At 39.2% G+C, this 26814-nt stretch overlaps 1 protein-coding gene across 6 annotated transcripts in view; it reads right to left on the bottom strand.

The window, feature by feature from the left end:
• Positions 1 to 26814, bottom strand: part of FARP1 (FERM, ARH/RhoGEF and pleckstrin domain protein 1) — a 581296-nt gene that overhangs the window by 148847 nt on the left and 405635 nt on the right. For 3 of the 6 annotated variants that reach the window (XM_085622106.1, XM_085622109.1, XM_085622107.1), the window contains exons 13-15: positions 25626 to 25866; positions 9886 to 10073; positions 5120 to 5239 (exon numbers count right to left, since the gene is read on the bottom strand). In XM_085622106.1, the coding sequence (XP_085478232.1) occupies positions 5120 to 5239; positions 9886 to 10073; positions 25626 to 25866 (549 nt within the window). The remainder of the gene's footprint in view (positions 1 to 5119; positions 5240 to 9885; positions 10074 to 25625; positions 25867 to 26814) is intronic. The other 3 variants (XM_085622108.1, XM_085622110.1, XM_085622111.1) reach the window with 1 other exon arrangement.

The raw sequence follows: 26814 nt of genomic DNA, 5'->3' as shown, positions 1-26814 counted from the left end.
TTACGAAAGAATGAAGGTAGGACTTTCTTTGGTATGAATGATGGATCTGTATTTGTTGACCATCATCTCCTTATGGACATTTAGGTATGGTTTTTCCATTCTTAAACCCAGTCATTCACTAACTCTTCTTAACAATGTTACTGCAATTTAAAAAGCTGTTTTTATTATAAGATGTTTTATGCTTACACTGTTCATAGGCCCCAACAATCGATTCATATACACTGCCAATTTAAGTACCTTAAAGCACCATGGAGGTGCTGGCACACCATGTGGGGGGTTTAGTCTTTAGTCCCTTACAGGAATCTCCTAATGATTGGTGCAGTAAAGATCTGTTTTTTAGGTCGAGCCTGGGCAACGCATGTGCTGCTCTGCGAAGCATGCTGTATTAAGGTATGGACTTGCAGCTCCGCCCACTCTCCAGCTATATTTTTAACTGGCTTGTGTCATTGTCCTTTGGGTACTGTGGCTTTTCATTGGTCAACAGGTTTAGTGCTCCCTCCTTAGTACCGCCTTGTCTCATTTGTTAATCTCCCATGAGGACACACCGTTACACGTGTTGGTACACTGTAGGCTTTAATTACAACCTCCGAGCACTATTTGCTTAAATGGTTTTCTCCTGCCTGCTGTTTCAGGCAGGACACGCTCTCTCGCAATGCTTTAATTCTTTTGTTTAATAGCACGGCAGATCATGCTCATACAGTGGAGGCCGTGCCTTTGGTTTATTTGCGGACCCAAACGCGGCGGCATATTTTTTTTTTTTTTTACTATTTATTAATTTTTGGGGAAACTGTCCCATGCCACACCTTCACTTTAATGTCAGCCGCGCCCCTTTCTGTAGACGAGGTGCATTTCCTCCCAAATTTTTGTTTGTCATCTTGACAAATGCTTTTTTTGTCTAAGCGCCCCATACCGCACTTTCACTTTAATGGTGGTCGCGGCCCTTTCTTTCGATGCGGCCCGTCCAAGGAAAGGGGCGCAGCCGACATTAAAGTGAAAGCGCCGCATGGGCGCTTTTACAAACCTGCATTTACAATGCAATAGGTCTCATTTATGAGAGTTTCGTACCCTTGAAGGGCATTAATTAGGGAATTCCTTGTCTTTATACATTTGTGTAAAAACCGGAGGTCCAATATTGGCCTCTGAGTCCAGCCCTTTTTGGGAATGAGAAAATATATATAATATACTGCTGTATGCCTTTCTTGTAATAGTGCTGTTTCGTCTTTGAAGAGTAGTTGTTTTAAGACCTTTAGCTGTTAAGGTTTATATTTGTGAGATTTTTACTTTATTGTTGGGGTTTTATTTACAAATTCCGATACAATATTCCCGTTTGATCAAACTTCCTACTCGTTTGCCTGTTCTTTATTTCCATTGTTGGTAGAAATGTTTTATTCTGCCTCCCACTTGAAAAAGCAAAATGACTTGTTTCTGTGCGCTTAAAGTTACACTTTTATTGCAAACATAATGCCAATGTATGCCTTAAACAGTACACATACATTTTATCACAGAAATGCAATGTTGTTGCAATGTTATTTTTATATTAAATTGCAGACCACATTAATCCTGGTATGTATGCTAAGTATTTTTAATATCCACAAGCCATGGTGTTGTGCAATTGTACTTGTTCTGTGTGTTAAGCATTGCCTTGTTCTAAGGACTGGCAACACAAAGTGGGAATTTTAGAAAATAGTGGAGTCGGAGCTTGTGTCGGCAGTATCTAATCTTCAAGGACTTCTCCCATTCTTTCTCGTAGGAAGATCCTGACACTCGCTCATTATTTAGCTTTATTTAGTAACCGTATCAATCACATGTTCTCATTCACATTCACTGGCAATGAGAAAAAACATGTATAAAAATGTTTTCTTAACTTATGAATTTTAGCATTGTATGCTCCAACTGATTGAGGGCAGAACTTATGGATAGTGGAAAAGGTAACAGCTGTGCATTGTTTTGCTGCATGCTGGCTATCTATTTCTGCATTAAGCCACATTAGTCTTTATAGGCTTTACTGAACCATTTGGTTTTCATTTACACAATGTTGTTGGGCAGATTTGAAGAGTCAATTGTTAGTAACTGTTGAGTCTCGAGAGACTGGGACTCTACATTTTTTATTCTGGGAAGATTGTTGCCATGATCCTGTTTGCAGGAAAGACATGGCTTGTTGTGATCTTTGAAATACAAATATATAAGTTGTCTTCCTTGATCACTTTCATTTGAAGAAATGCCCCGTTCAAAAAACAGTCTCAGCTTTGATCGTGGTGGTTGTTTATGGCAAGCTTGTGGTTGCAGTTAGGAACAGCATTTAGGAGGGTGCCCATAATCTAAAATTGCATCAAGGAGGCTCCAAGATGACACATTCTACCAACCAATCTAAGTTTCACAAGCAAAACCTGTTCCTTCAATCCAACAGTGCCTGGTGTCTTTAGAATCCACTAAGAAGTTGATTTTTTTTTTTACAAAACCTTCTGTTCCCCCCAAAAGGCCCACATGTACAACTCAAAACCTCATGGTGTAAAAAAAAAAGCCAAAAAAAATGAAAAGAACCCATGGTGAAAATCATGTAAGAGGGCTTTGTGAGCTTGCAATGAATGCCATAGCGAGTCATACGACTCCACCAATGTCGAAGCACAGTATGAACAAAACAGGACTACTACAAACACTTTTGGACCCATCCACTACATAGCAGGACAATACACAGCATGTGAATCTAGATGAGATTTCAAGCTACAACAATGCACAGGTGAAAATGACTTTGCATGACTGCAGTGATACTTTTTTTCCTCTACAAGGAAATATTTTTTCCCATTAAGAACTCTGCAACTCAAGAAGGAATGAGAGCAATACTTTTAAAAGGGGCTACAATATATCCTCTCTTGCATACATCCACAATCACTGATTAAAACTGTAGTTACTATGCTATACCACAAGAATTTCTATCAGAATGGACAGTCACATTAAAATGGAACAGGCTGCCAGCTCGGAGATCACAAATACTGACTAAAAAGGACGACAGACGATCACCCATTCATACTGGCATGTTTCATCAGAGGGTCCTCTCCTCATCACAGAAAGATGTCCGCGTGAATGGTGAGGCTGCAAAAGAGCTCATAATTGGCTAGTTTCTCTTGTAATCATAAAGCTCTAACTTGATAGAAGTTTCCAACAGATTACTATTGGAGATGTTTCACAATGATCAAGCACTCCTTTGCAGCTCAGTAACCATGAAGATCCAAGCAGGAATAAAAATTGTGTAATTCCAGATTACACTATAATTTATTAGTAGCTCAATAAACCGACAAATCAGGGGTGCAACTACGTGTCTTGAAGCCCTGAATTCTTAATCAACTGGACTCCAAGCCTGCCTGATAAGGGTAACAGTCATTAACGTTTTTGAAAAAAGTGCTAGTAGTGGGTTTCACTAGACCGTGTGTACAATGGAGGATCATAAAATTCAGAGCAGCTGGTCCGATAATTTTCTTACATGCTTCATAGAACGTTAGCACAATTATTCGCCAATGTGAAAAACATGAGATGTTTTTAAAGGAATCGGCATAAAGCACCATTGAGAGATAAAATATTCCAGACAAAAATATATCTACATTCCGAAAGGCAATATATGATTGAATGCGATTACTCCTGAGGCTGAGAATCTTATTATAGCCTTATAGCCCGCCGTAGCGGGCTATACCGGCTGTTAATGGCCCGCTGCAGCGTTAAAGGCCCGAGCCGAAGGCGAGGGACTTTAACAACAGCAGCGGGCCATTAACAGCGGTATAGCCCTGCTACGAAGGGTTATAAGGCTATTAGAACATTCTGCCACTAGAGGGCAGAATGTTCTAACAAAACAAAGCCCTTCAGGGAGCGCGAGGGGATTGAAATCCCCTCAGGCTCCCTGAAGTCTTTGTTCACAGCCAGAGCTGTGAACAAAGACACATTGGAATGTTGGAGCTCCGGGCTTATACCGGCTAGTATTAGCCCGGAGCGCTCCATTGTCTTCAATGGAGCTGCCAACGTTCCAATGTTCTAATAAGGTCTTACTGCCCTTATCTGATCGACTGATAATCAAATTCTGTCCTCTCCTTGTGCTTTTACCCCCTTCATCAACATCTCTTGGACAACAAAAATGAACAGCGTACAAAAAGAAGAAAACATTGCACTTAACAGACTAAGACTTATCTGTTTAACAGCTAGTAAAAATTACTTTCACTACTAGATTGAACATGCTACCTGATATTCCCATAGGTGAATAATAACTTTTACATGATTAAAGAAAAAAAAAAAAAGACATCTGCTAAATGATGACATGAATGTTCTACATGCAAGCAGGGGAAAGTGGATGTTTTCAGAATAAATTAAACATATTGGACAGGGTATTGGGACTCAAGTGGTGCTTGTCTGCTGGAAGACAGGAAAATGAATCGAAACAAAGAAAGAAAGGCGGACATCAAAACCAATCAGCATAAACTAGTGGTAACAAAAATATTAAAATCCCCATTAGGATGCGACCTCACATGGTCGCAAACTTCCATTTTTCAATGGGAGCTTGTGCGGTGTGCCGAAACCGCCCGCAACACAAGCTCCCATTGAAAAATGGAAGTTTGTAAATATCCCTGCACCGTGTGGCCTGCCACACGTGCAGGGATGTTTAGTGCCCCCCAGCACAAATGTGGAGCCCTGCTATGGGCCCCCCAAGGTCAGTTTCTGACAGTCAATACATGTCGGAAAGGCCGACATGGATTGGCCGTCGGAAACCGACATCATGATGCCGATTGCTGAAACGCCATCCTTAAGGTATGAGCACTTTCTGACTGGCCGACGGGCTCCTGACCGCGGCGGACTCCCCAGCAGGTTTAAAATCCAACCACCGTCATCATAATACGGCAGTCGGACTTTAAACCTACCATGTCGGTCAGAAAGCCTCCGACCGACATCGTAATCAGGCCCTAAATGTTTGGGGTTGGAGGGTTGAAAGGGCTATGGTTTATTTATATGAGACAGTAATGCTAGTCTCTCTCTGGTGCAATTGTATCTAAAAATATAATACAATTTACAAAAAATGTAATCTAAAATTGGCACGTGTGTGAAAAAGTATTAAAATTCTACAGTCAAAATTCAAACTTACCGATGTGATTACTTCAAGATCTTTCAGGTACGTTCGTTCTGTTGTCGACACCTCCTTCGCAATGAAGTAAGCTTTGTTAGTAGGGAATCTCTGAAATACAGAAGAGGGAAAAGTGCCGATCTACTTTTATAAGGCTGAGGTTCCTTTTAAGACCAACACAAACAAGGTTCAGGCTGCTTTCTTCCAGTCCGAGGCTACTCAAGGACAAAAGTCACGCTGTATTGCAATAAACTACTCTGTGCTTTGCTGGCTTGCATCCTACATGCATTCAGATTTTTTAATTTATTTTCATTTCATATGTTTGTTTGCCAAGTTCTCCTTAGAACCATATGAAGTAGAATGTTTTCTTAGAGGAGGGGCATAGGGCTTGAGGGCAGTGGCTTTCTGACAAATATTGTATAGCCAACACAAAGTTACATACCTGCAACAGTGGTTTTGCAATTTGATATCTTCACACAATCACATGCTTACATTACTGTGGTTGGATCGAAATCACCTCAAGAACTTTATCAATGTTTCTTCTAAGTGTGAAACAAGACTGGGTAGGATTAGGGCAGACATCGAAGGAAGCACACCGATATGAAACTAACAAAATATGGCGGTGCCTGATTGTGCGTATTCCTTTCCATAGTGAATTGCTGGCAACATGAAGGCCTGGTAGACTTCTGGGCATGTTAACAAACAATTTTGGGTCAATGCAGTTTGTCTGTAGACTGCCAGCTCTGAAAGGGGTTCCAGCCAAGCAGCCTGAACAGACTTCTAGAGTGCTTCTTTGAAGTGCCTTCTGGAGGCTTCTTTAAGGGCAACAATGGTTACAGAGACACCTAGGACAGCTGCAGGATTGCAATCAAGATGTTGAACTTTGTTTCAGCAGGTGGCAACTTTCTGCACCAGAAATGTAAGCGCACAGATTTCTTATGAAGGTGGGGCCTGAGGGGTAAGGAATGTCCTCCTTTGGCGATGTGTCAAGGGAATCTGCATTCTGTATTATAAGAAAATAAGTTTATCAACCTTCAAAATGTCTTCCTCTCTGTGTCTATAATTGCTATTGACCATACACAGAGCATGAGACCTGCCTGGATGAGGCACAGAGAAACGAGAACTGACTCGAATGCGCCAGACTGCACCACATAGAGCCAGATGCTGTCACTTCTGGGGTAGATGCCGTAGAAAGATCATCTGCACTGGAGAATGGATCCAGGATAACCTAGTGTTAATAATATTTCTTAATGTTCGATTGTAGCACTTATAATTGTTATATTTGAGATTATTCCAGTGTTTCAAGCCTATTCATACTCTATGGTCTGCTGTGTCGGAACAGTCCCTGTGATTAACCGAGTCTAAACTAGGTAATTTGTTATCCTCTCATTCAAATCAGAGTAAATGTACATGGTTTACATTAACAAAATGAACTCAAATGTTTTTCTAAAGTCTTATGGAGCCACGTTCTGCCTCCACTAGCATCATACCTTTGCCCTCTGAAGTGGAGCAAGGGCTTCTCTGGCTATCAGCATCAATGTTTGTTTTCTAACAAGCATAATTAAGGAAGGCATTGGTTGGCGTATGGTTCTTTTGAGGTTTTCATGCCTTTTCTTGGCAGGTGTGTAGGGAAGGAATTAGCCTCTTTGCTCTGCAGGAATATGGCTGCTAATCCAATCTCTGGGTTTCCGTCCCAGGGAGGTGCTTGCTTTGCTCTACCTTGTCTACTATGGAGTGCTGATTCTTAAGAGTCTTGCCTATTTCTTTAGAAGATCTCAAGATTACTATGCAGTTGGGTGTGCATAGACGGGAATTATAGTCATCTTGATCTTTGGATTTCAGGACCAGGATTAAGTACAGTGGTTTGGTGTGCTGAAGCACAACACCCAAAGTTATAGATAATATTTTTCCTAGTGACATGCTAACGGAATGGTTGAGTTTGATGTGCTGTCTGTGCCACGATACATTTATTTTCAGAAATCCGATTAAGCAGCACATGCACTCTTGGTGCAAGTAGTAGATAACATTATCAAAAATGTTCCTTATGGAGTACGTGATCTGCCAATCCTTGGATACAGGGGCAGTTCGGTTTTTTAACCCTGCATGCAGTTCTATAGGTTTTTTGTTTCTCTTATAGTGCCACTGGACACCTCGGCATAAGCTGACTGGCTTCATTATTTCATTTCTAGTTAAGGATGGGTCAAAAATTAAACTAAAGGGCTATATTAGTTTTTGGGGTAAGGTTGTTTTTTACTTTGGTCTGCCAATTTCTTCAAGGGGGCTTGTTGGCATCACTGGGGTGTCCATCTTGCACCCACTTGCAAGACAATCAGGACAGTCAATTTGTGGACCATTTGTTGCATTTTGTGTTGTGAGGAAGGTGGCATCTTTTTTGGCCAAATCCTACTGTTGGCTGCAGATGCAAGACGAGGCCTGCTTTTGGCAATACAGGATTGATCACAAGAAAATGTTTCACTTTTTCGATCATCTTAGAGAATACCCTGCTAGGTCTTTTACAGTACAAACCCTTCTATTATTCCATGCATCAGGTCTTTATCACAGTAGTGTTGGCAATGGTTGTCTACATGTACAGCATGCATTTTTATTCTCAAGTGCCACATCCATGGTCATCATGATTTCCTTTACTATGGTTGAGTGGTGGGCAAGCACTGCTTGCTAGAGCCTCAATAATACAGCACCTGATGTAATGTCACTTCACCATGTTTTTGCTGAAATCTTTGCTCCTCGTCTGTTGGTTGTAGGGGATCAGATTGAGACCGCCACTTTACAAACTGAACACTCCATTCGGCTTCTTTGAGTCCATTAGCAAATACACCTTACATATCAAACATCAGGCTGTGTGTGAGTCCAGCAGAAAGGTAAGCCTTGAATAATTGTATGTCTCAAGTTTACAATTAGCAGATAATCCTTTATTTCCAATGACCCGAGAGAGGCTGTGATGCAGTCACAGCTGCCAAAAACCCACACAGCCTTGATCTTTTCATGAATGGGCAATTTGTCATACAGGCCATGTGTTAAAGAAACCAGACAAGATAATAGTGACCTGATAAGATACCATTAGACTTCATTATTAAAGTCAAGTCTTTCTCCTCATAGTCCTCTGTTTGTCTTCCCTTACCAAGGCTACAGCTGTTTAGTTGTACACAATTTCTCAGGGAGTCCTGAGGGTATAGCATAGTTGGACTTAAACTTAAATCTAAACTAAGTTTGTGCTGATGCTGTGCAGCATCATAAAAAAAAATCAAAATAAAAGGCGCAATCATGCAACTGCTGGCAGCCACATCATTTCATAAACACATGTGAAGATATATATGTGGACATGTGTCAACTCATGCACGCACCTACAAAATGAAGCAGGGACCATTTGTTTTAGTTTATCAATCTAAGATGGATCAGCAAATAAAATAAAATGAAATCGGGGTAGCAAAAAACTTTTTTTTTGTAAGCGGTAGGGCCAGCAATAATTTGTGGCCATGCTTCCAATAACAACAAAATAAAATAAAAGGACTGCAGGTGGAAGGAAGCAATGGGGTATGGCCTTGGGGGGAGGGTGTGAATGAATAAAAATAAACCTGGTTGTCAAAAGAGGGGAAAACAGCACACAAGGAATAGAGCAATACAAAGGTAGGGGATAAAGCAACACAAAGTGAGGGTGTGGACGAGTTTGATGGGGGTAGAAGCATACGAAAGCAATTACAATATGAAGCATTGGGACGGGTCTTTGGGGGTGGAAGCACAGAAGCTGGAAAACATATACACTTTCATGGAGTGCCTAGGCAAAAAGAGTGATAAAGTAGTTCTGTAAAAGTGAGCAGCTGAAAGAAAAAAATAAGTCACTCAAAATGATGGTGAAAAGGCTATGCTCCAGGGGAAGGTCAAAACACAGGAAGAGGAAGGCAATCCATTGAATAAGAAGCAAGAAAATTAGAGCAACATTAATGAAAACCAATTGTAAGCAAAGGCAGGCTGTAAGCCTACTGTCAGTTTTTGGGATGCCCACAAAAGGTCTTTTGGCAGGCAAACAGTATGTGCTGTCTGACAGGTGAGACATACAAGCGCGGTGTTCAGTATTGATGCTCCCATATTATAATTGGATATACTTTTGCGTCCTCACAGTGAAAACAAGCTCTTGAACAATGGCGTTTTGCAACTAAAAGTGTCAAAGTTGTAAAGCAGGGATGTCTAACGTACATAAAGGAGGTCCAGCTCGAGGCCAGATTTGCACAAAAGGCAAATGCACAAAATGTACATCTTAAAGGAAGAGTGGTTATGCCTAAAATCCTAACCAGAATCTGGTCATCCTGGGCCTATGATGGGCACCTGCTGTAATAGGAATGCGACCAAAAATAACAAAACTGGCAATTTGAAATATAAGCGCCACTGGTACCTGTACTGTCGAACATCTGTTGAAAATGACAAAAATAATGGTTCGGAAAGTACCACGCAGTCACTAAATATATTTGAGTCCAAGTAAATAGTGAGCAGAACTACACTCCTATTAAGTCAAACAAAAGCATGATTTCGAAAGGGGCAATGTATGTTACAAACAAAGCACACTAGGCATATATTTTCCCACTCATTAAATTTAGTGATAGGTTTGAATTGGCCGTTTTAAATAAGATTTTCATGCTCTTTTACTAGCTCAGCATTGTACCGCAAACAAGTACACAAAGGATACCATAGTTCTAGATGTTAATGATCAGAGATGTCGCATTGGAAATGGACGACACCAAAAGGAAGAAAATTAAGTGGTAAAAGCGTAGTACCTTTCTTCTGACTTCTTCTTCATCATCAGTCCTAATGCAAGATGGGTCATTCAGAAGCGGGCTTAAAAGCGGAGAGGATGGCTTGGCATCGGGGCTCATGTTTGGAGAGGTTGAGGAGGTCAAACCCAGTTGGATTCCTTGAGAATTTATTGACAGTTCTGAGAGTTGAGGACTGTCTGTTACAGAGCCTGTTTAACAAGAGAATACACTGTTAGCAAACAATTGTCAACACTGGTTTGGGTCACAAACCCTTATATTTGTAAAGCTAAGTATGATGGCACATCTTTAGATTCTTTTCTTGAAAATTTCAATCATATTGAAGATAGAGTCGCTGAAGCGCATGAGTAACAAGCTATGCTACGTTATCTGGCTTTGTCTAGCAAGGTAACTAAAGTGTGAAGCAACTCTTTCACAGGTAAGAGGAAAATGTGTTAGAACTATCCAACATACAAGTCACTAGGAATCTACAAAGAGGTTTGCCACTACACAGACATACACTACTACACAGCTCATACAAAAGAAGCTTAAAACATTTCTCTGCTTCTACACAAAAATGGACAAAAGAATACCTTTAGTGTTATTCCGTGTTGGTTTGATGGTTTGGGATAGAAATCCTACCATTACTTCCATACAAATAAGAAGATCAGCTTAAAGGCCACACAGCAGTAGGCTGTTATAACCCACTGAAGTGTCAAAACTCCATTTCAATATACTCTATCGGCACAGACAGATGTGGGGAAAAGACCTCAAAGCCATATATAAAATACTGTGCACAATTTTGAGACTTGGTAGGTTCGAAGGAGACCTTCACTACGGTGAAGAAATCTCAATTAAAGAAGCTTACTAGAATAGCGAGAATCTTCTTCCAGAGATTTAGCTATGCAAAAAAAGTATGAAGTGATTTTACCTGTCAACACACCGCAGGAAATTAAAAAAAATAAAGAAGTTGAAACAGTATATTAAACAAAAAAATACCATACAGAGTAAATTGGCATATCATTGGTCTAAAACCTTATAACCAATTGTTTAGTTTAAAAATGTAATGATCAAATTACTTTGCTTTGCGTTTGGAACACTAGAAAAGACAGGGGTGGCTGACTCTCAGTTATTGTGTCATTTGCTGGCAAACCAGTGGAAGTTACCATGTCATCTTGGGTTAATGGGTACCATGAAGACAAACTATCTGTCCTCAATAAAGAATTGCCCAGTGCTGAGCCATACTGCCTTTTCTCTCATGAAGAACAAGAAGTTTGTGGGGGAATTTTGGTGAGTGAATGACGAGTCAAAAGCGTGAAATGTGACTGCAACAGAAGAGACAAATATAGGACTACCATCCATCTAAATCTATCAAGACATAGCAGCATGAGCAAAAACCAAACTGAACAAGCATATAAAGTTTAAAAACAACACTAAGAAATAGAAATCGTATCCAATGACTTGAAATATTTAACCCAACTAAATTAATGCTCGATAAAATATGATGGAAATGAGTCAATTTTATTGACGCTATTACACGTGTAATACAAAATGTCAAAATATTTATAACTCGTAATATAGAAACAGTTAAACACAATGATACAATAAGTGAAGGCGTACAAATTCTACACTACACTTTACAAAGGAGAACAGATTTTGATCATCTCAAACATTTTTTAAGAATACTAGACATTCTGGCACAGTTAACTGTCTGGTGACAGTAAATGGAATGTATCTGTTAAAGATCACAGATGTCAGATTTACATAATGAGCAGTTCAAAAGGTGAAGAAAAGACCTGTCCTAAAGCAAGCAGCAGGTAGTACCGTACCATCAAAATCTTTACAATGAAATGTCAGACTATAGTAGCTAAAGTCAATTAATGTGCCTCAAACAATGTTTTATCACTCTGGTAGGAACTTTTACATACAAGATATACTCTCAGGTGGAAATGTTATTGCATGACCTGGAAATCTGTTACAGATTATGTCACTGGTATCTGTGACATCCTGATCTCACAAAACACTATTTATACAAGAAAAATCACCTGTCCCACTTATCTCAGAAGAGATGTCTTATTATTGGTATGAAATCAGAGCGCAGTTGTGTCATGGAGACACTGATAATGGTCTTCCTTGAAATTGATCACAAGTACACTCAATTACACATAAGCTTTACTCAGATCGAACCGTAATTACCCTTATGGAACATATTTATCACGGACTAGGGTGGCTATTATCAATAAATATATGTATGTACATACATTTCTCAGATAAAAATGTATATGCACCAGAGTACAATCACTACTAGCCAAGATGTTAGAAGTGACTATCTTATATACATTTGAAAATTGTTTGGTGTGAATTCAGGTGTGTACAATTAAATAGAATCCTTCAAGATCCCTTGGTCAAAAAGGCAAAAATTATTTCCAGAGCTACACTATAAATGCTCAGTGATATATATCATTAACGTATAGTGGTAACAGAAACAAAAGCATGCTGGTCTAAATATTGCCTCATGCAAGCCTTGCTAGACAGAGGTTTGGAAAATATATTTTAATAAGTCACCACAAATACACATGGTCAACTATATTTATTGCAACTTTCTGGTGATTTTAGAGATTGGGCCAGTAAAACGGATTGTTGATTCCGCTATTTCCCACAAATGTAATCTGCGATAAGTAACTGAGCCATGCACCCTTAAGCTGAACTTGGTTTGCACGATCATAATATCAAGTGTGGGTGGATTTCCAAAAATATCTAGCTCAGTTTATACAAGGTGAAACTTTAGACTGGTGGTAATTAGCCACTGGTGAATGGCAAGAAGTCACTTTCTTAAATAGCCCCATCTGGCATACCCTGGAACTTTTTCCAAGTAGTGAGGAATGTGGAGCTTTTCTGAGGAAGACATTGTACTGAACAAGGAATGGGGTTGCTTGATATTAAAAATCAAACACAAAATGGCAGACGCTCTCTGCATCTCCTATCTAAAAAAGGAGTAATAATATATATCTAACAAGCTGCTAGGTGATAAAAAAAAACAGGAACTGATCTGGCAAGTGAAATGCCTTCAATAACATTTATTTATGAAAACTGATCCCTTAAATGTATTGCTCACAGCCAGCACAAAGTAACATATCAACTAAACAGAAGAGCACTTCTATAAAACAAGACAAAGTCAAGTTTCCTCTCTGTTCTGATATGGTTAAACATTGATAGTGCAGTATATTTTAGAACAAAGGGGCCTAAGGAGCATATTTAGTGACTAGATCACATCTAAAAGACATATGCTCAGAGATATTAGAGGGTTCTATTTTCCAGTGGGTTTCACTCTCAAGCATAATTTAATTAACTGAGGTGGTATACATGTTCTCCACTTCTTTGGCTACACCATGCTGTACTAGTTACTTAGTACGCAAGCAACAAGTTTACCAGGCCCGACTACACTGCCTACTTTAGAGCCAAGCTAGGTTTAATAGGAGAGGGAGTTTAAAGCTATGTCTTCTATCAAGGGACCAGCTGACAAAAAATAACAGACAATAACTCTATGGAACAATACAGAAGGTGGTTGCAATAAGGAAACAACAAAGCAAACTGTAACTGAATCCAAAAGTTGACAATTTACAATGTTTACACAGGGCGCACCTTTATGAAACATATACGTCCAAACCACTAAGTAAACTGCATAAGGCTTATGAGTAAATCAGGAAGGTTAAAAATACTGTAACAGATGGGTTCCATTAGGGTAACTAGGCAATGCGATCTGTTCACAGGACAGGTTCAGATTACCAGTGCCAATTTTCTCCCAAATTACAAAAAATATGTTTTGCGGTGATTGCTGATCAGGGAGCCAGAGTTCCAGACATAAGACATTATGATTGTGCAGTAAATAAAGATACGTACACACCTACATCCAGATCATATTGCATTTGTATCCATTGGGTTTAAGTCACAAAGATACTTGTATTGCACAACAGGATCCTGTACTACATGATGACCATCATGTAAGAGAAAGGCTACTCATGCTTTTGTGTGAACCACAGAGCTGGTATGTACAGATGGTTTAATGTAGTTAAATGTACAAAAACATTGGATACAAAAAAAAGAGACTCTGGGGTGAGGGAGAAAAAGGGACGAGTTCAGGGTGTGGGTACATTTGAGGGGGGGTGAGGGGGTGTTGAAGCTTCATACCATGCAAGTGCATCAAGCCCACAGAGTCTGAACAGTTACCACAAGCTTCAGCCAGAGGTTAGATAGAACAGTTAAAACCAGGAACAGGTTTACAGCAAGATAATAGTTAGAACATGAAAAAGCCCTCAAACAAGGTTACAGAGTATGAATACCATGCACACACCGTTACCCACATTTAGATATGCATGCTCAATATTCAACCACCTCATTTCCATTTCAGCGGTGAGACCCTGTTGTCCATGCTTTTTATGAAAAAATCATTTGCAGACATGTCAATTTAAAAAAGGGACAGTAAATGGTGCCACTAGCCTCCACCGGGCTGCTTGAATCATATATATGTGTGTGTTTACAGACATAAACAGTGGGCAGCTGTGTTATAACCGTGAATTCATTTTTCAATCTCCATCAATCAGTGGTAACTGACTATACAAATCCTACCAGCAACACATTCTTTGTTACTTTCTATATCAAGCTTAATTAACGCTGCTCATGTGGCATGAGTGTACCGTGCAGCTTAACCCAATGTAGGCTAGTGCTACAAATACTGTCCAAATGGAATCTCCAGGAATGCAGCAATCTTGTTGAAAAGGTGTGACAGATATTGTGGGCCAATTTCAGGGAATTCTAGAATGTTGAATAGGGAAGTACTTTTGATTGTTTATCCAAATCCACAGACTACCACAAAAAAGATGCTTGTTGAGGCAGTGGTACCTGGCACTGGAAATCTAAAAATTGTCCACCTAGCTCATGATTACTTTTTATGATGGACGCATCTAGGATATTCTTCAGAAGACATCCGATAAAAATACCACAAATATAAAATTTGTGAGTGGAAATGAACAGCCCACCAACACTGCCCTTTTCCCACATTGCTAGTCGCTTGCAAGCTTGCATTAATTTAGCTTCTCTAATGCAGCGCAGCTTTACCATGATCACATTCAGCCACAGGGAATACCACAATCTCCAAGAAGGGGTGATTGAGTACTGTAGACAACAGAATCACTGCATGGAGAAGTTCCAACCATACAAAGTACACATAAGAACAGTTTTCCAGAGTAGAACAACATTCGGACAGTGTTCCAGATAATGTGAAGAGCAGTAAGATGCACAACATGCTGAAAGGATAACAAAAACACTATGAAGCAAACCCCCTCCCGTTCATCTGAAGAGGTGCATGCTGACAAAGCAGTGCATATGATGAGACAAAAAAGCTTCCCTTTATCACCTTGTTCAACAAATGACAAAAATGAGAATGAAGTCCCAAGTACTTTTAGGATTCATAAAAAGGGAAAATATATTTTTTTTAAATGTCTTATAGCAGGAAAACTTAAATTAAGCAGAAGATGGATTAATGATGCACTGCCAATCATGCGCGAGGTGTGTTACACAGAGGGTTAGGTTGAAACTAATGTGTGCCACCATAGCAATGTAAGTGCAGACTGCAAACACAGCCTGTCTCAGTCCTGACATTCAACCACAAAGAGACGTACCTCTGACTGCTTCAAGAATAGTGGCACACAAAGCGTCAACTGCTTTGATGCTGGTGCATTAGGCATGCAGCCTGTGAAATGTAATGGCTCTCTCGGTGCCTTTCATCCATGGTTGTGTGAACATACTTCTGTACAAGTAACACCATGTGTTGGATTAAAAGTAAACATTGTCCTAATTAGTGCAGAAAGGAAAACAAGTGCCATCTGGAGACATAAAATAAACTTCAAATCAGCTTATCTGGGTACGACTGTACTGGGAGCCCATACTGTGGCATATAGGACCCATGCATTCCTCCTTGTGAAATAATACACTGCAAATGAAACCGTCCGGGTAAATCAACTACAATTAGACTAATTATAATTAGCATAGGGTGAAGCATCTCCTATGCGAGGGAATCACCAAAGCCTATGCATACTGCAAAGCTATTGATAAATCAATAATCACAGGGAAATAAATAACCGCCAAGAAAAAAAACACGAAAATATTTTTGCATCATATAATCCAACTGCAAAGCTGTAAGCTTCTAAGAGTTGCTTAAATGCATTGTGGAGTCATGTCAGGCTTGCTAAAACATCTGTAAAGAACATGGGGATGCTCTGTAGCAATAGATGCAATTTATTATACTGCCCTCCACCTGCAGCTTTAAAGCTGCAAGAATATAAGTAACATACCCACAAACACCAAAATAACTTTTAACCACTTCAGCAACTTACAGTTGGAATATGAATCACAAGTGGTCAAGATGTTATAAAAGGATTTAACTGTATGCTCCAGGGCTCTTACAGAAAACACAAACATTTGGAGTATTGATGATGAATTGATTGGATTAGGAGGATAAAGTTTCATGATTTACATCACAGAGTATGGGCATGATTAGCCCAAGCTACCCGAATGCTGGTTTGCCACACTAGCTTTCATCAATTGCGTAACATATGGAGGTTGACATTTAAACCCGTTTGAGGTCAAATAGGTAACCTTTCTGAAACTAGAAAAGCTTACAGAGCTGAATACTACCAGGTTAGCAAGCTAAAAGGTCATGAAAAACAAAGTGTGCCACAGTGGCACTTCAATAAACTCAGTGACATCACCATCAACAAGTCCTATAGGACTGGACTATCACAGTATCACTAACTGCTAGAAGAGAATTTATTGCTCTGAGGTACATGAGGGGTTACGGAGTAAAGTAGACAACAAAAACGTCAAGCAGCACAGACACAGAATCATTTCTGTGGCTTTACACTGTTCAAACATGCACTTACTAAGTAGCCATTCACCCAACAGGCCATGTGATGGATCTAGGGATGTCAGGCCAACGCAAAAATATCTAAAGAGGAGAGAATTCGGTACTGATGATCAGATAAAGAATCCCACCTTACACTGTTTAGCCAATGTACTACACTGGCAGACACCAGATAAATCAGTTTTCTTACTACTTGTACTTTTAGCATTTCTGAACTCTTTAGGTAACTGTATGCTTGGCTTGCAATGTGATGATCATCTAAAAAGACCAACAGAGTCTGCACAGACTGTTACATCAGGCTTTGCTTGAATCAAAGTTATTGTTCATTTGGTTAATGAGCGAGCAATGGCTTCTGCAGTATATGTTTTTCAAGAGGGCAATCTAGAGTGGAGCCCCATGGATAGAGTCCACGAGTTCCAAACCACCCAAAAGGCTACACTTGTAGTCAAATGTGGGAGTGAATGATGATGTTCCAGATTTACACATTGAGGAACATGACATTACTTTTTACAAAACCATGACATGTAGGGTAATGAAGCGCATTCAAATGATGTGCAAGTTTAATAAATAGTAGTTTTAGAAAAGGGCCTCTCTAAATAACATATTTAACATATGCAGAAGAGTACCAAAATTAATGCATCTAAGGGGCGATGGCTTGGGAAGACCCTTGTGCTTATATCTACCAATGACTCCATATCTTCTATGTAGGTGAGCAAAGAAGCACCATAAACCATAATTTGATCAGTAACACAAGACATTTATCAGCATATTTACCCTGATTCTAAGGGCATGGCAACGCCCCAGGAGCAACATAGAATGGCCCCATTTGTCATGGAATGCTAGATGCAACAAACATAACCAGTGGAGGTGTCCGACTCACTTTCTGAAAGAAGTATTAACATGAATGTTCCAGTTACTAGAAAGAAATCTAATTGTCAACCCTAATTGGTTTTTTCCGTAAGAGTTTAGGCAAAACCATCGGAAGAATGGATGTTTCAGAGAAAATTGCTTTTTTTCTGTAGTATCCATTGTTCAGATTCTTTTGTCAGTTCTCCCAGACCTGCCCACATCAACCCTAAAAAGGGACTAGAGAATATAACTATATAGAGATATCCAAAGCGTTCTGATGCTTAAAGAAAGCTTCGGTCTTTCTCTGCATCCTATTATATGGCAGAAAGTCAAGATACGTGCAATACTGTGCTAAGACACACTATTGCATGCGTCCTGAGAACATAATTCAAGTTTGTATAAAAATAAATCACAAATAAAATAAAAGCCTTAAAATAAATAAAATATATAATAAATGGTTATTCTGTTGTGAAATACCAAGTGAATGAAATACTAGCAGCTCATTGTACAAACAGTAGTTTACTACCCACATTTGAAATGGGGGTTTTATGTCTCAAATGTGGCACATTTGTTAAAAAGAAAATAGTCACTGCTTTATTAAAGAGAAGCTTTATGTGGACGGAACAACAGCTAACGTAATATTAGAAGGTGGCTAACAGTATGACGAGGTGTATGATAAGCCCTTAACTTGGGGAGAATCAGTTAAAAGTGAAGCAGATGCTAGTCGGACTATATAAAAATGGGAGCAATGCACGACCGACCTATTAACTGTTGTGCTTGTAACTAGCAGGCCACAGCAGCAAATATAGCCCCTAACACTTAAGCATTTAGTGTTAAAGAAATTGGAGATCAAGGGGTTCCGGCTCCAAGCATTTATCAAAGACGACAGCTAGCTGGCTGTATGAGGCAAGTTTTCATTGGCGACCGCTGGGCTGAGAGTTTGAGTTGACCACAGACAAATGTGTGGAGATAGGTAGTCCAAGTGTATTCTCAAGTGAAGTGTATCCTTTAAGCACAAAGATCCTACAAGGGGTCTGGAAAATCCTGTCAGCATGAAGGGAGTAGTCAAGTAACTGTTGAGTGCAAGAAATTGGACAACGTTGCTGCTATTCTTTTTTAAAGTGCTTAATTCTTTTGTAAACAAATCCAATTTAAATTTCTTAAATATTTGAAAAAACCTAACTAACTTTTCAAACAGTTACGATTCTTTATTAATTTTCATTTTGGGGGAATGGAAATCTTTCTGTCATATTATGTTGCCCAATAAACTTGTTTTTTAAATTCAATTTAATAAAATATAGTGCTATACAAAATGAGTGGAAATTAGATTGAGAAAATGTAATTTATCAATGTCAGTGACACTGCTACAGGAACAAGGTGCTCTCATTGACACTGCAAGAGAAGCTGTGAGCAGAAATTAAAGGCTACATGATGCAGGGCAGCACATCCTGAGAACATTTGCAAAAGAGGTGACTTAGGATCAGTCAGACTGACTACAAACTGAATGATTGCCTAAATGACAGGATGGAAACTCTAGAGGAATAAGCCATGCGAATAGTGTAAAAAGCAAGAAGAAACCGCTCTGAGGGAGAATCTCTGACTCGGGGGCTGGAGGAAAGAGTCAAGGCAAAGGACAGTGATACTTTCATCTTGATATCACTCTTTCTTATAAATGTGGAGTAAGTGCCATTGCTTAAAATTAAATAAGCCAACAGAGTGGCTCAAAAACCCAAAAGACACATCAGTATTCAACAACAGGGACATAATTCTCAAAAACACGACCATTATAACATCTAGAAAAGTGATTGGGTGGAGGAGGACGAACACAGACCAATATTGTAAAAATAATTCACACATGCATCCTTATCAAGAAGTTGGAGAACGAACACATTTACATTGCAGAACATTTGCATTTGGGATTTCCATCACCTAGAATATGAAGAATTAACACACCACTCCTAATGTGGATCCAACATAATATTGGATATGAAACTACTGGGAAAGAGGGAAGAACGGCCTGTGCACCCATCAGGAGCACAAACAGAGCAGCATGATGAACAGAAGCTACGCACTGGGCAGAAGCATCTAAATATCACCCTGTTTGACTGCCAACCAGTGCAGGCGACGATGTGGGCTGGGATCATGGTTCAATTTCTGCTAAGTTTTCTATTCTCTGCAGTTTGGCTGTAGCATATGCTGGCAGACCTATGCACAGGCTGTTGAAATAATATAACCTTGTATACTGGCTTAAATCATATGGAAGATGACTGGATCCCTGGGGTCGATCTGCACATTCAGAGAAAGTTTCCCGTCTAGGACTCCCACAAAGATTTCACTCTCTGTTGCAGGGTAGTGGGCACACCTTTCATGGGCTGGCCAAAGACAGTCATTCCATCGATCTACAGGATTCCCAATCAATCAATAGCTCATTTGTATTGGTGTCAAATTGAAGATATGGCACATCCATTGTTGGATGGCTAGGAGACACTCCCTCACATGCAGTATAAAGTTTATTCAAGTGAATGACAAGCTGCATGTCGTCACCTAAGAGATGCCACTACGGCTCCTAATAGAGCTGAACTGACTTTGTTCAGGCTGAATCAAACTTTGTAAGAATATGGAAACACAGTGGATGAGGCTCTAAACAATAAATAATCGAAAAAGTATATCGAAAACTGTCAGCCCTCTTATACCCAATACACCTCAATGACTTTGAATGCTTTGAAAAGAGCTGCTACAAAGATTGTGCGCATGTAATGGTGGATCCATTTATCTTGTTACATCATACTGTCCTCTTTGAGGGGAAAACCTCAGACGGGATGGCAGAAGCAGATATTACACTTGCTTGATCAACCAGGGATGACCCTACACAATATGCATCCCACTGACTCATTGTGGTAATTAATATGGATGCAAAGACCTTTCCCAAACTTATGCTAGGAGATGGGAACCCATTCTACTACAACTAGTATGCCCAGGAACTATCGGGGCTCCTACAGAGGGAAACCGGTCCATGATAACATTAGACGGGTGATCTTGGGAGGGCTCTCTTGGAAAAACTGGAATGTAATAGGAATTACCAGTCTCATGACCCCTGACTCCATTACTATTCCATTTGGATTTCTTGTCTTGATAGCATAAAGATACTTTCAACCAGTGGACAAACAGCAACTACCTAACTATACAAGATATTATCTCCCAAAAAGCTGGTTTAAAATATTTTAACCACTGCAAAAGCAAATTTTGTTCAGAGGAAACAAACATGCGATGCCAAAATAGGACACCGGTTAATAAAAAGAAATAACAGTAGCGGCCAAAAGATAACTCATTACTTTTTGAAAATATGATGACCTGTTTTGAGTCACCAGAGAACATTTCAAATATATACAGAAAATTAATATACATACAAAAACCTAAGACATATGTATAAATGAAGAGATACGAGAAAATACTTCATAGCCTCACACCAGAAGAGTTAATGAGGAGGCATTACAGTGAGATTTAACAATAATTACACGGAATGTCCAGAACTGTAAAGTTCACTACAAGCTTACCCATGTCTAGTGTTATAACCCAAAGCCATTGTTTGCCAATATAGATTAGAGCAGCGGAGGAAGCTCAAAGAGCAAGAGGGCCTTAATTCACAATTGGCTGAAATGCTGCAAGATAAAGATGTTTTGGAGAGACATTCTGGGTGTCAAAGAAATGCTTTATACACAATACCCCATAAACCTGGCAAAGTCTCCTACATCTGGGAAACGAAACCTTTCATAGGATGATACCCAATGTTTAAACCATGATCTTGCAACTGATTAAAGGAGAGAATGCTTGAATGAGTGCTGTAAGGAAGAACACAAATCCAGCAATCTTGCTGAAATGCCATCAGAGACTGAGGGACAATCTGGGTATGAAATAGATTACCAAAATGTTAAATGATATGTTGAGGAAATTTGTAAGCATATGGCATCTTGTTTTGCACTATACGCATCAGGACAGCATTGTAATCTCATAGCCCATAAGTGTTTTAACAAGTTAATATTGTTAAAACTTACTTAAAACATTTTTTAAAAGCCATACTTGGCTATTAAAAAAAAATAACGTATAACTTTTTAACAAATACAAGTTTCTAAAAGGTTCCACAACTTTTAAATAAGGCAAACTATTTGACTAAATCATGTGCTTGCTTAAATCTGTTTTCCTTACTGCAGGAGTGGATACCACTTGTGTTTTGTTTAAAAATGTAGCAAATGTCATTTCATAAAAGAAATCAAATGTTTTAAACCCCAAAACTTGACACGGAGGGCATTATTATGGTGAAAAACATCTGCATTAACTGTGTACGAAGGAAAGTCAGAATTTTAAAGATTAACATTTGTTAAAATGTCAGCCCAAACATGGATGAGAATAGTGAGGTGTTCTGGGCAAATCCAATGGATTCTGCAAATCAGTCAGCAACTCAGTCAGGCCCAGAATTACTTGGACTGTGAGTTCAACAGAGTTGCTGCAAAGATTAATAATCTTCACTGCACAGACATGGGCATGGCAAGATTGGAGGATAATAACTGCAAAAAATGTTTTAGATTCTGCTCTGGTCAAGTGCTCATTTTACAACAGCTATGCATGTAAACGCCCCTTGGAACGGTTTTGAGATTCAGTGTTCAATGGGTAGCATCACTGTAATTCTAGTAATGTTTCATTAATATTGAGTACATATTTTTAAAACAAGTAATAAAAACAATCATCTACAAAAATATATTCTCTCTATTTCAAAAGTTGTATAAGCGGGACATTCTTGGAAACTTTCGGTAGCACCAATAGGTTTACTTTGAAGACACTGAGCATTAAGTTACTCACACTCCAAATATTTATCAAATTAGGTTCCTTAGAAGCAATCTACTGACATACACCTTTTCAGTGTGTCTTTTCTTTTTGATTTATTACCTGCCTGTAACAGTCAAGTAACACTGGTACAGTAACCTCCAGAGAAAAAACTAGATTGTGTAACTGTATACTCAATTGATTATGCATTATACTATTTTCCACTAATGGAACTTGATACAATGACATTCAACCTACATAGGTGAAATGCATTGCATATTAATAATGGTTGTCAACCTGGAAGGGATCTGCAATTCAGACTGCATAACTACATTGAACAGGGAGAATGAACAATACTATGCTGTCAGTACGGAACAACTCACACCTGATCACAGGCAAATCAATTGTACTGTTCCACTAAGCTACACGTCATAGTCTAACACTGGAGTTAAACCCTGATGTATATTTTCATTCAATTGGCATTTAAAAGAAGGCAATTATGTGACAGATCTGTGGATCAAAAATAAAAAAATAAAAAAGTAACTGTACAGTCAGCATGCCACAATACACTTTTTCTTGAACTTTAAATGTACGTGGTTCAGATTCAGAACTTCATACCAGCTGCAATAGCAAGATTATGTACACATCATGTACTATTACTTAATTCCAAGACTCTGTTAAGCTCTGAAAATAAGACAAAATGTACATCAATACTGATGCTAACATGCTGATAAGGACATTTAAAACATACAGATATATTCCAAATAGATACATTTGGAAATATCCATCTAATTTGCTTTATTAAAACCAGGCATTAAAAAAGATGCCACTTCATTTTAAAAACTATATTACAAAAAAGTTACAATCTTCAAAATGTAGTGATAATAGGTGTCAACTACAGAGAGCCGACCTTCAAGTCGTCTCCTCTAAACCATGTAAAACACTAAACACATTAAAACATTCACATTACATCTATAAAGTGCGGTAGGGAATAGACAGACAAATGTAAGAGCGCAAATACGTTACAATACCAGGAGAAACCTTCCATTTTCAGCAGCAGTATGTTGCTCTAGCCATTAATTTTGATAAGAGCCAAAATAACTGTTGCATGAACCAACTACTTCAATGCTCAGTAACTTGTATATCGGTGATATACATGGAAAGGCCGCCATTCCAAAAATCATTCTATTTTTCAAAATGGTTTACTGATCAGTCTCCAGGATACACTCCTCGGTGCTACTGCGAGTGTAACCAGGGCCATGCTCTGAACCTTTTGTGCATGAGCCAATATAGGTTCTATGAGAGAACCATTTGCTTTTTAAAATGACCAGCTCACTATGCTTTTTTTGCTGACCAGATTGTATTTAGGTTTTTCATACTCTAGAGTATTATATGTGCACTTGGCAAACTGCTTACTTTGCCATACAAACACCCACAGGGGCAGTAAATACATATTAGGGGTCACATTTAGAAAAAAATAAAAATGAAAATTTGCAATGTAAAGAAGAAAAAACTTCCTGAAGTACAAAAAAGAAAATCAAACTTTTACTAACTACTAGTAAATGAAGAGTTTTCCAGCTGGTGCCACACAGACTTGCACTCATTTCAAACACTTCACCAGGCACTGAAGAGGACCGCTTCTCTTAGAGAAAACTGGTGGAAAAACCATGAAACTTTTGACAAGCATATTTTGTTTTCAGTGGCTATTCAACATAGATCTAAATAGATAAAACCTCAGCTCATTCTTGGCATGGCATTAACCTAATTCACTTAGTACAACGTTTAACACATTCTACTATTGAAATCTCAAATGACAAGATCCAGTAAGCTAAAGGAGTTAATTTAACAACCTAAAACAAAACTGTCTGCATCTAAAAGCTTTACTCCATACATTGTTCTAAATGTAAATAGAGTGCAAACTAAATACAAAGAAATTGCATTCTGCTGACCCCGGACACAAGAGGTTCTCGAGGATTTCAGGCATCCTAACCCTTATGTGTGATTCAGAGAAACATGGTGAAAGGCTCTTGATTTCTTAATTTCAGAAATCGCTTTCCTGGAGAACAAACAGGTCAACATAGGCTAATCCACGCGAGGCAAATTACTCAGACCAGGAACTCCCAGACTTATCAGCATCAAATGGGCCTATGGACCAGATCCTAGCAGCTGAATACATTTGCACCATCCTCATCACTGAGGCACACAGATGCATCCTCCTCTTCAGCATCTTCCTCAAGATGAAGGCTACCAAAGGAATACTTATTCCTTGGCATCTGGGAGGAGTTTAACACAACAGGATTCCCAAACACTAGAGGATGACTGAAAGGGCTTGCCATTTCAGGCTCAGAATCGCTCGAGTCTGTCCCACTGCTGGTGGAGCCATCTACCATCTGAACAGATCCCATGTGATCCATCATCCCACGTGTATAAAGGGACTGCATGATAGGACTGTGTCTTGTCTGTCCAGGTGAAGACACACCATTTGACATCACCTTTCCATCTAATGTAACCATTTTGGCTAACCTGCCCTTGCAATTATTTTCAGTCCTAGGCGCATGAAGTGGAGTTGACGCCCCTTGGCTTAGTATAAAAGGGTCTGTTTCTGACCTGTTGCGAACATTCTGAAGTTTCTGAGACTGTGGTCTCTGCAAAATAGGTGAAGACCTGTCATAAACATGGCAATGATAAGTGGGGCCATCTTCCACCATATGTCTCTCCCGGATGCCATGGCCATTCTCAGAAATATAGCCCTTTGACCCTGTCCTGTTGTGTGTAATGGGGCTTGAGCCTTTGCTACTGGGAGGTAAAGGAGTGGCCAATGGGCTACGACTGTCTGGACCATTAAACATGTCATCTATCAGAGAGCTGTGCCTTGGCATTCTGGGACTTCCACCAGTATAAAAAGACATATTAGCAAGGTCATCGTCAATATACTCCTCAATAATGTTAGACGAAGCCTTTGCAGTGGAGGGGGAGTCCCTACACCTAGTCTGTTTATGATATTCATCTTGATGGCGAATATAAAGACTACTGGGCATTTCACATTCATAGTTGTCATTTGTTTGTGACCGTGACCGGGATAAGTGAACCCTGCGAAGGTCATACTCGCTATCTACATCACTGCAGTCAATGTAAGGAATTGAAGTGCTGCTACCACAAGCAGCCCTGGATGCTGGACCTGTGCTTGGTTGCTGTGACTGAGATTTGCTCTGCTGTATCCTGTCCTTGGCAGCTTCCTCTTGTTCATCCAGGGTTACAATTTCGGTCTCATCGATCCTTTTGCCTCCCTTTGGACTTTTCTTTTGTGCTGGACTTTTGCACTGTCCAGATTCATCTGTTGATATAATAAGTTCTTTTTCCTGGTATGAGCTTGAAATCACTGCTGTTTCAATACTCTCGCCGTAAGTGTAGCTAGAACTCTAGAAAACAAAAGGGGAAATAGCACAATAGTAAGACAGAAAATAGAACAAAAGAACAAATTACAGCTACAAAACTGAAAACAGTAAATGTGGACTTAACATATGTACATTTATAAATGTTTTTAAAACTATGGTTCTAAATCTATTAATTGTGGGGATTGTCTATAGCGACATATATTGCTTTTTGATCTTTAAGAACGGTAGCACGCACAGTGTGACAAGATGGAGTTGTGTAACTACAATTTTAACTACAACATCACTTTGCTGTCAGCATTGGTCTTTCCTGCCACAAACTATTACTAAGGTTATTCCACCTGGCTTAACTGAATCGGAGTAAGATATTACAACCCTTGGCATGTAATGGGGAGTGGCCACAAATGTAACAGCTAAATTCACAGAAGGGTCTAGTGCTTAATGTGATAAAGGGTGTATTTCGAGAACCAAAAATCCCAAAATTGCATGCCCAATACTCCCACCCTTCTCAGGAGCACACAATTCTTGCTGTAGTATGAAGTAATTCCATCATGTTTTCACACACTGAAAAGGTGGCAATGTGCAAGGTGATTTGGTGCAGAAAAAATGCATAGAATATCTTCCACTTGCATACTTCAACTGTACTGAGGAAAATCAAACAGCCAATAAAAACAAAAACATTGCTAGAAATGTATGACAAAAAATGTCCCTTTTGTTGCTATGTGTTTTAACTTGTGAAGGCACCTCTCAAAGTGACTTTCTAGTCCCAAATAGGTATTTCTTTTAACAGACAAACAATTCCAGGTGTCGACAACTCTTTATTTGACAAACTGATCGCAATATGCATAGGTGGTATAATGTTCTTTAATGTGACAGACTCCTAGGAGTAACACCTTGTACTTGCAGGATAAATACCTGATGTGGATAGAGGGATTCAGAAATACCGTAAAAAAAACTTTCTTTATAAGTATGCAT

This window comes from Triturus cristatus, chromosome 8 (genome assembly GCF_964204655.1).
Source record: "Triturus cristatus chromosome 8, aTriCri1.1, whole genome shotgun sequence".
Lineage (NCBI taxonomy): Eukaryota > Metazoa > Chordata > Amphibia > Caudata > Salamandridae > Triturus > Triturus cristatus.
This window is presented reverse-complemented; position numbering and strand designations above follow the sequence as displayed.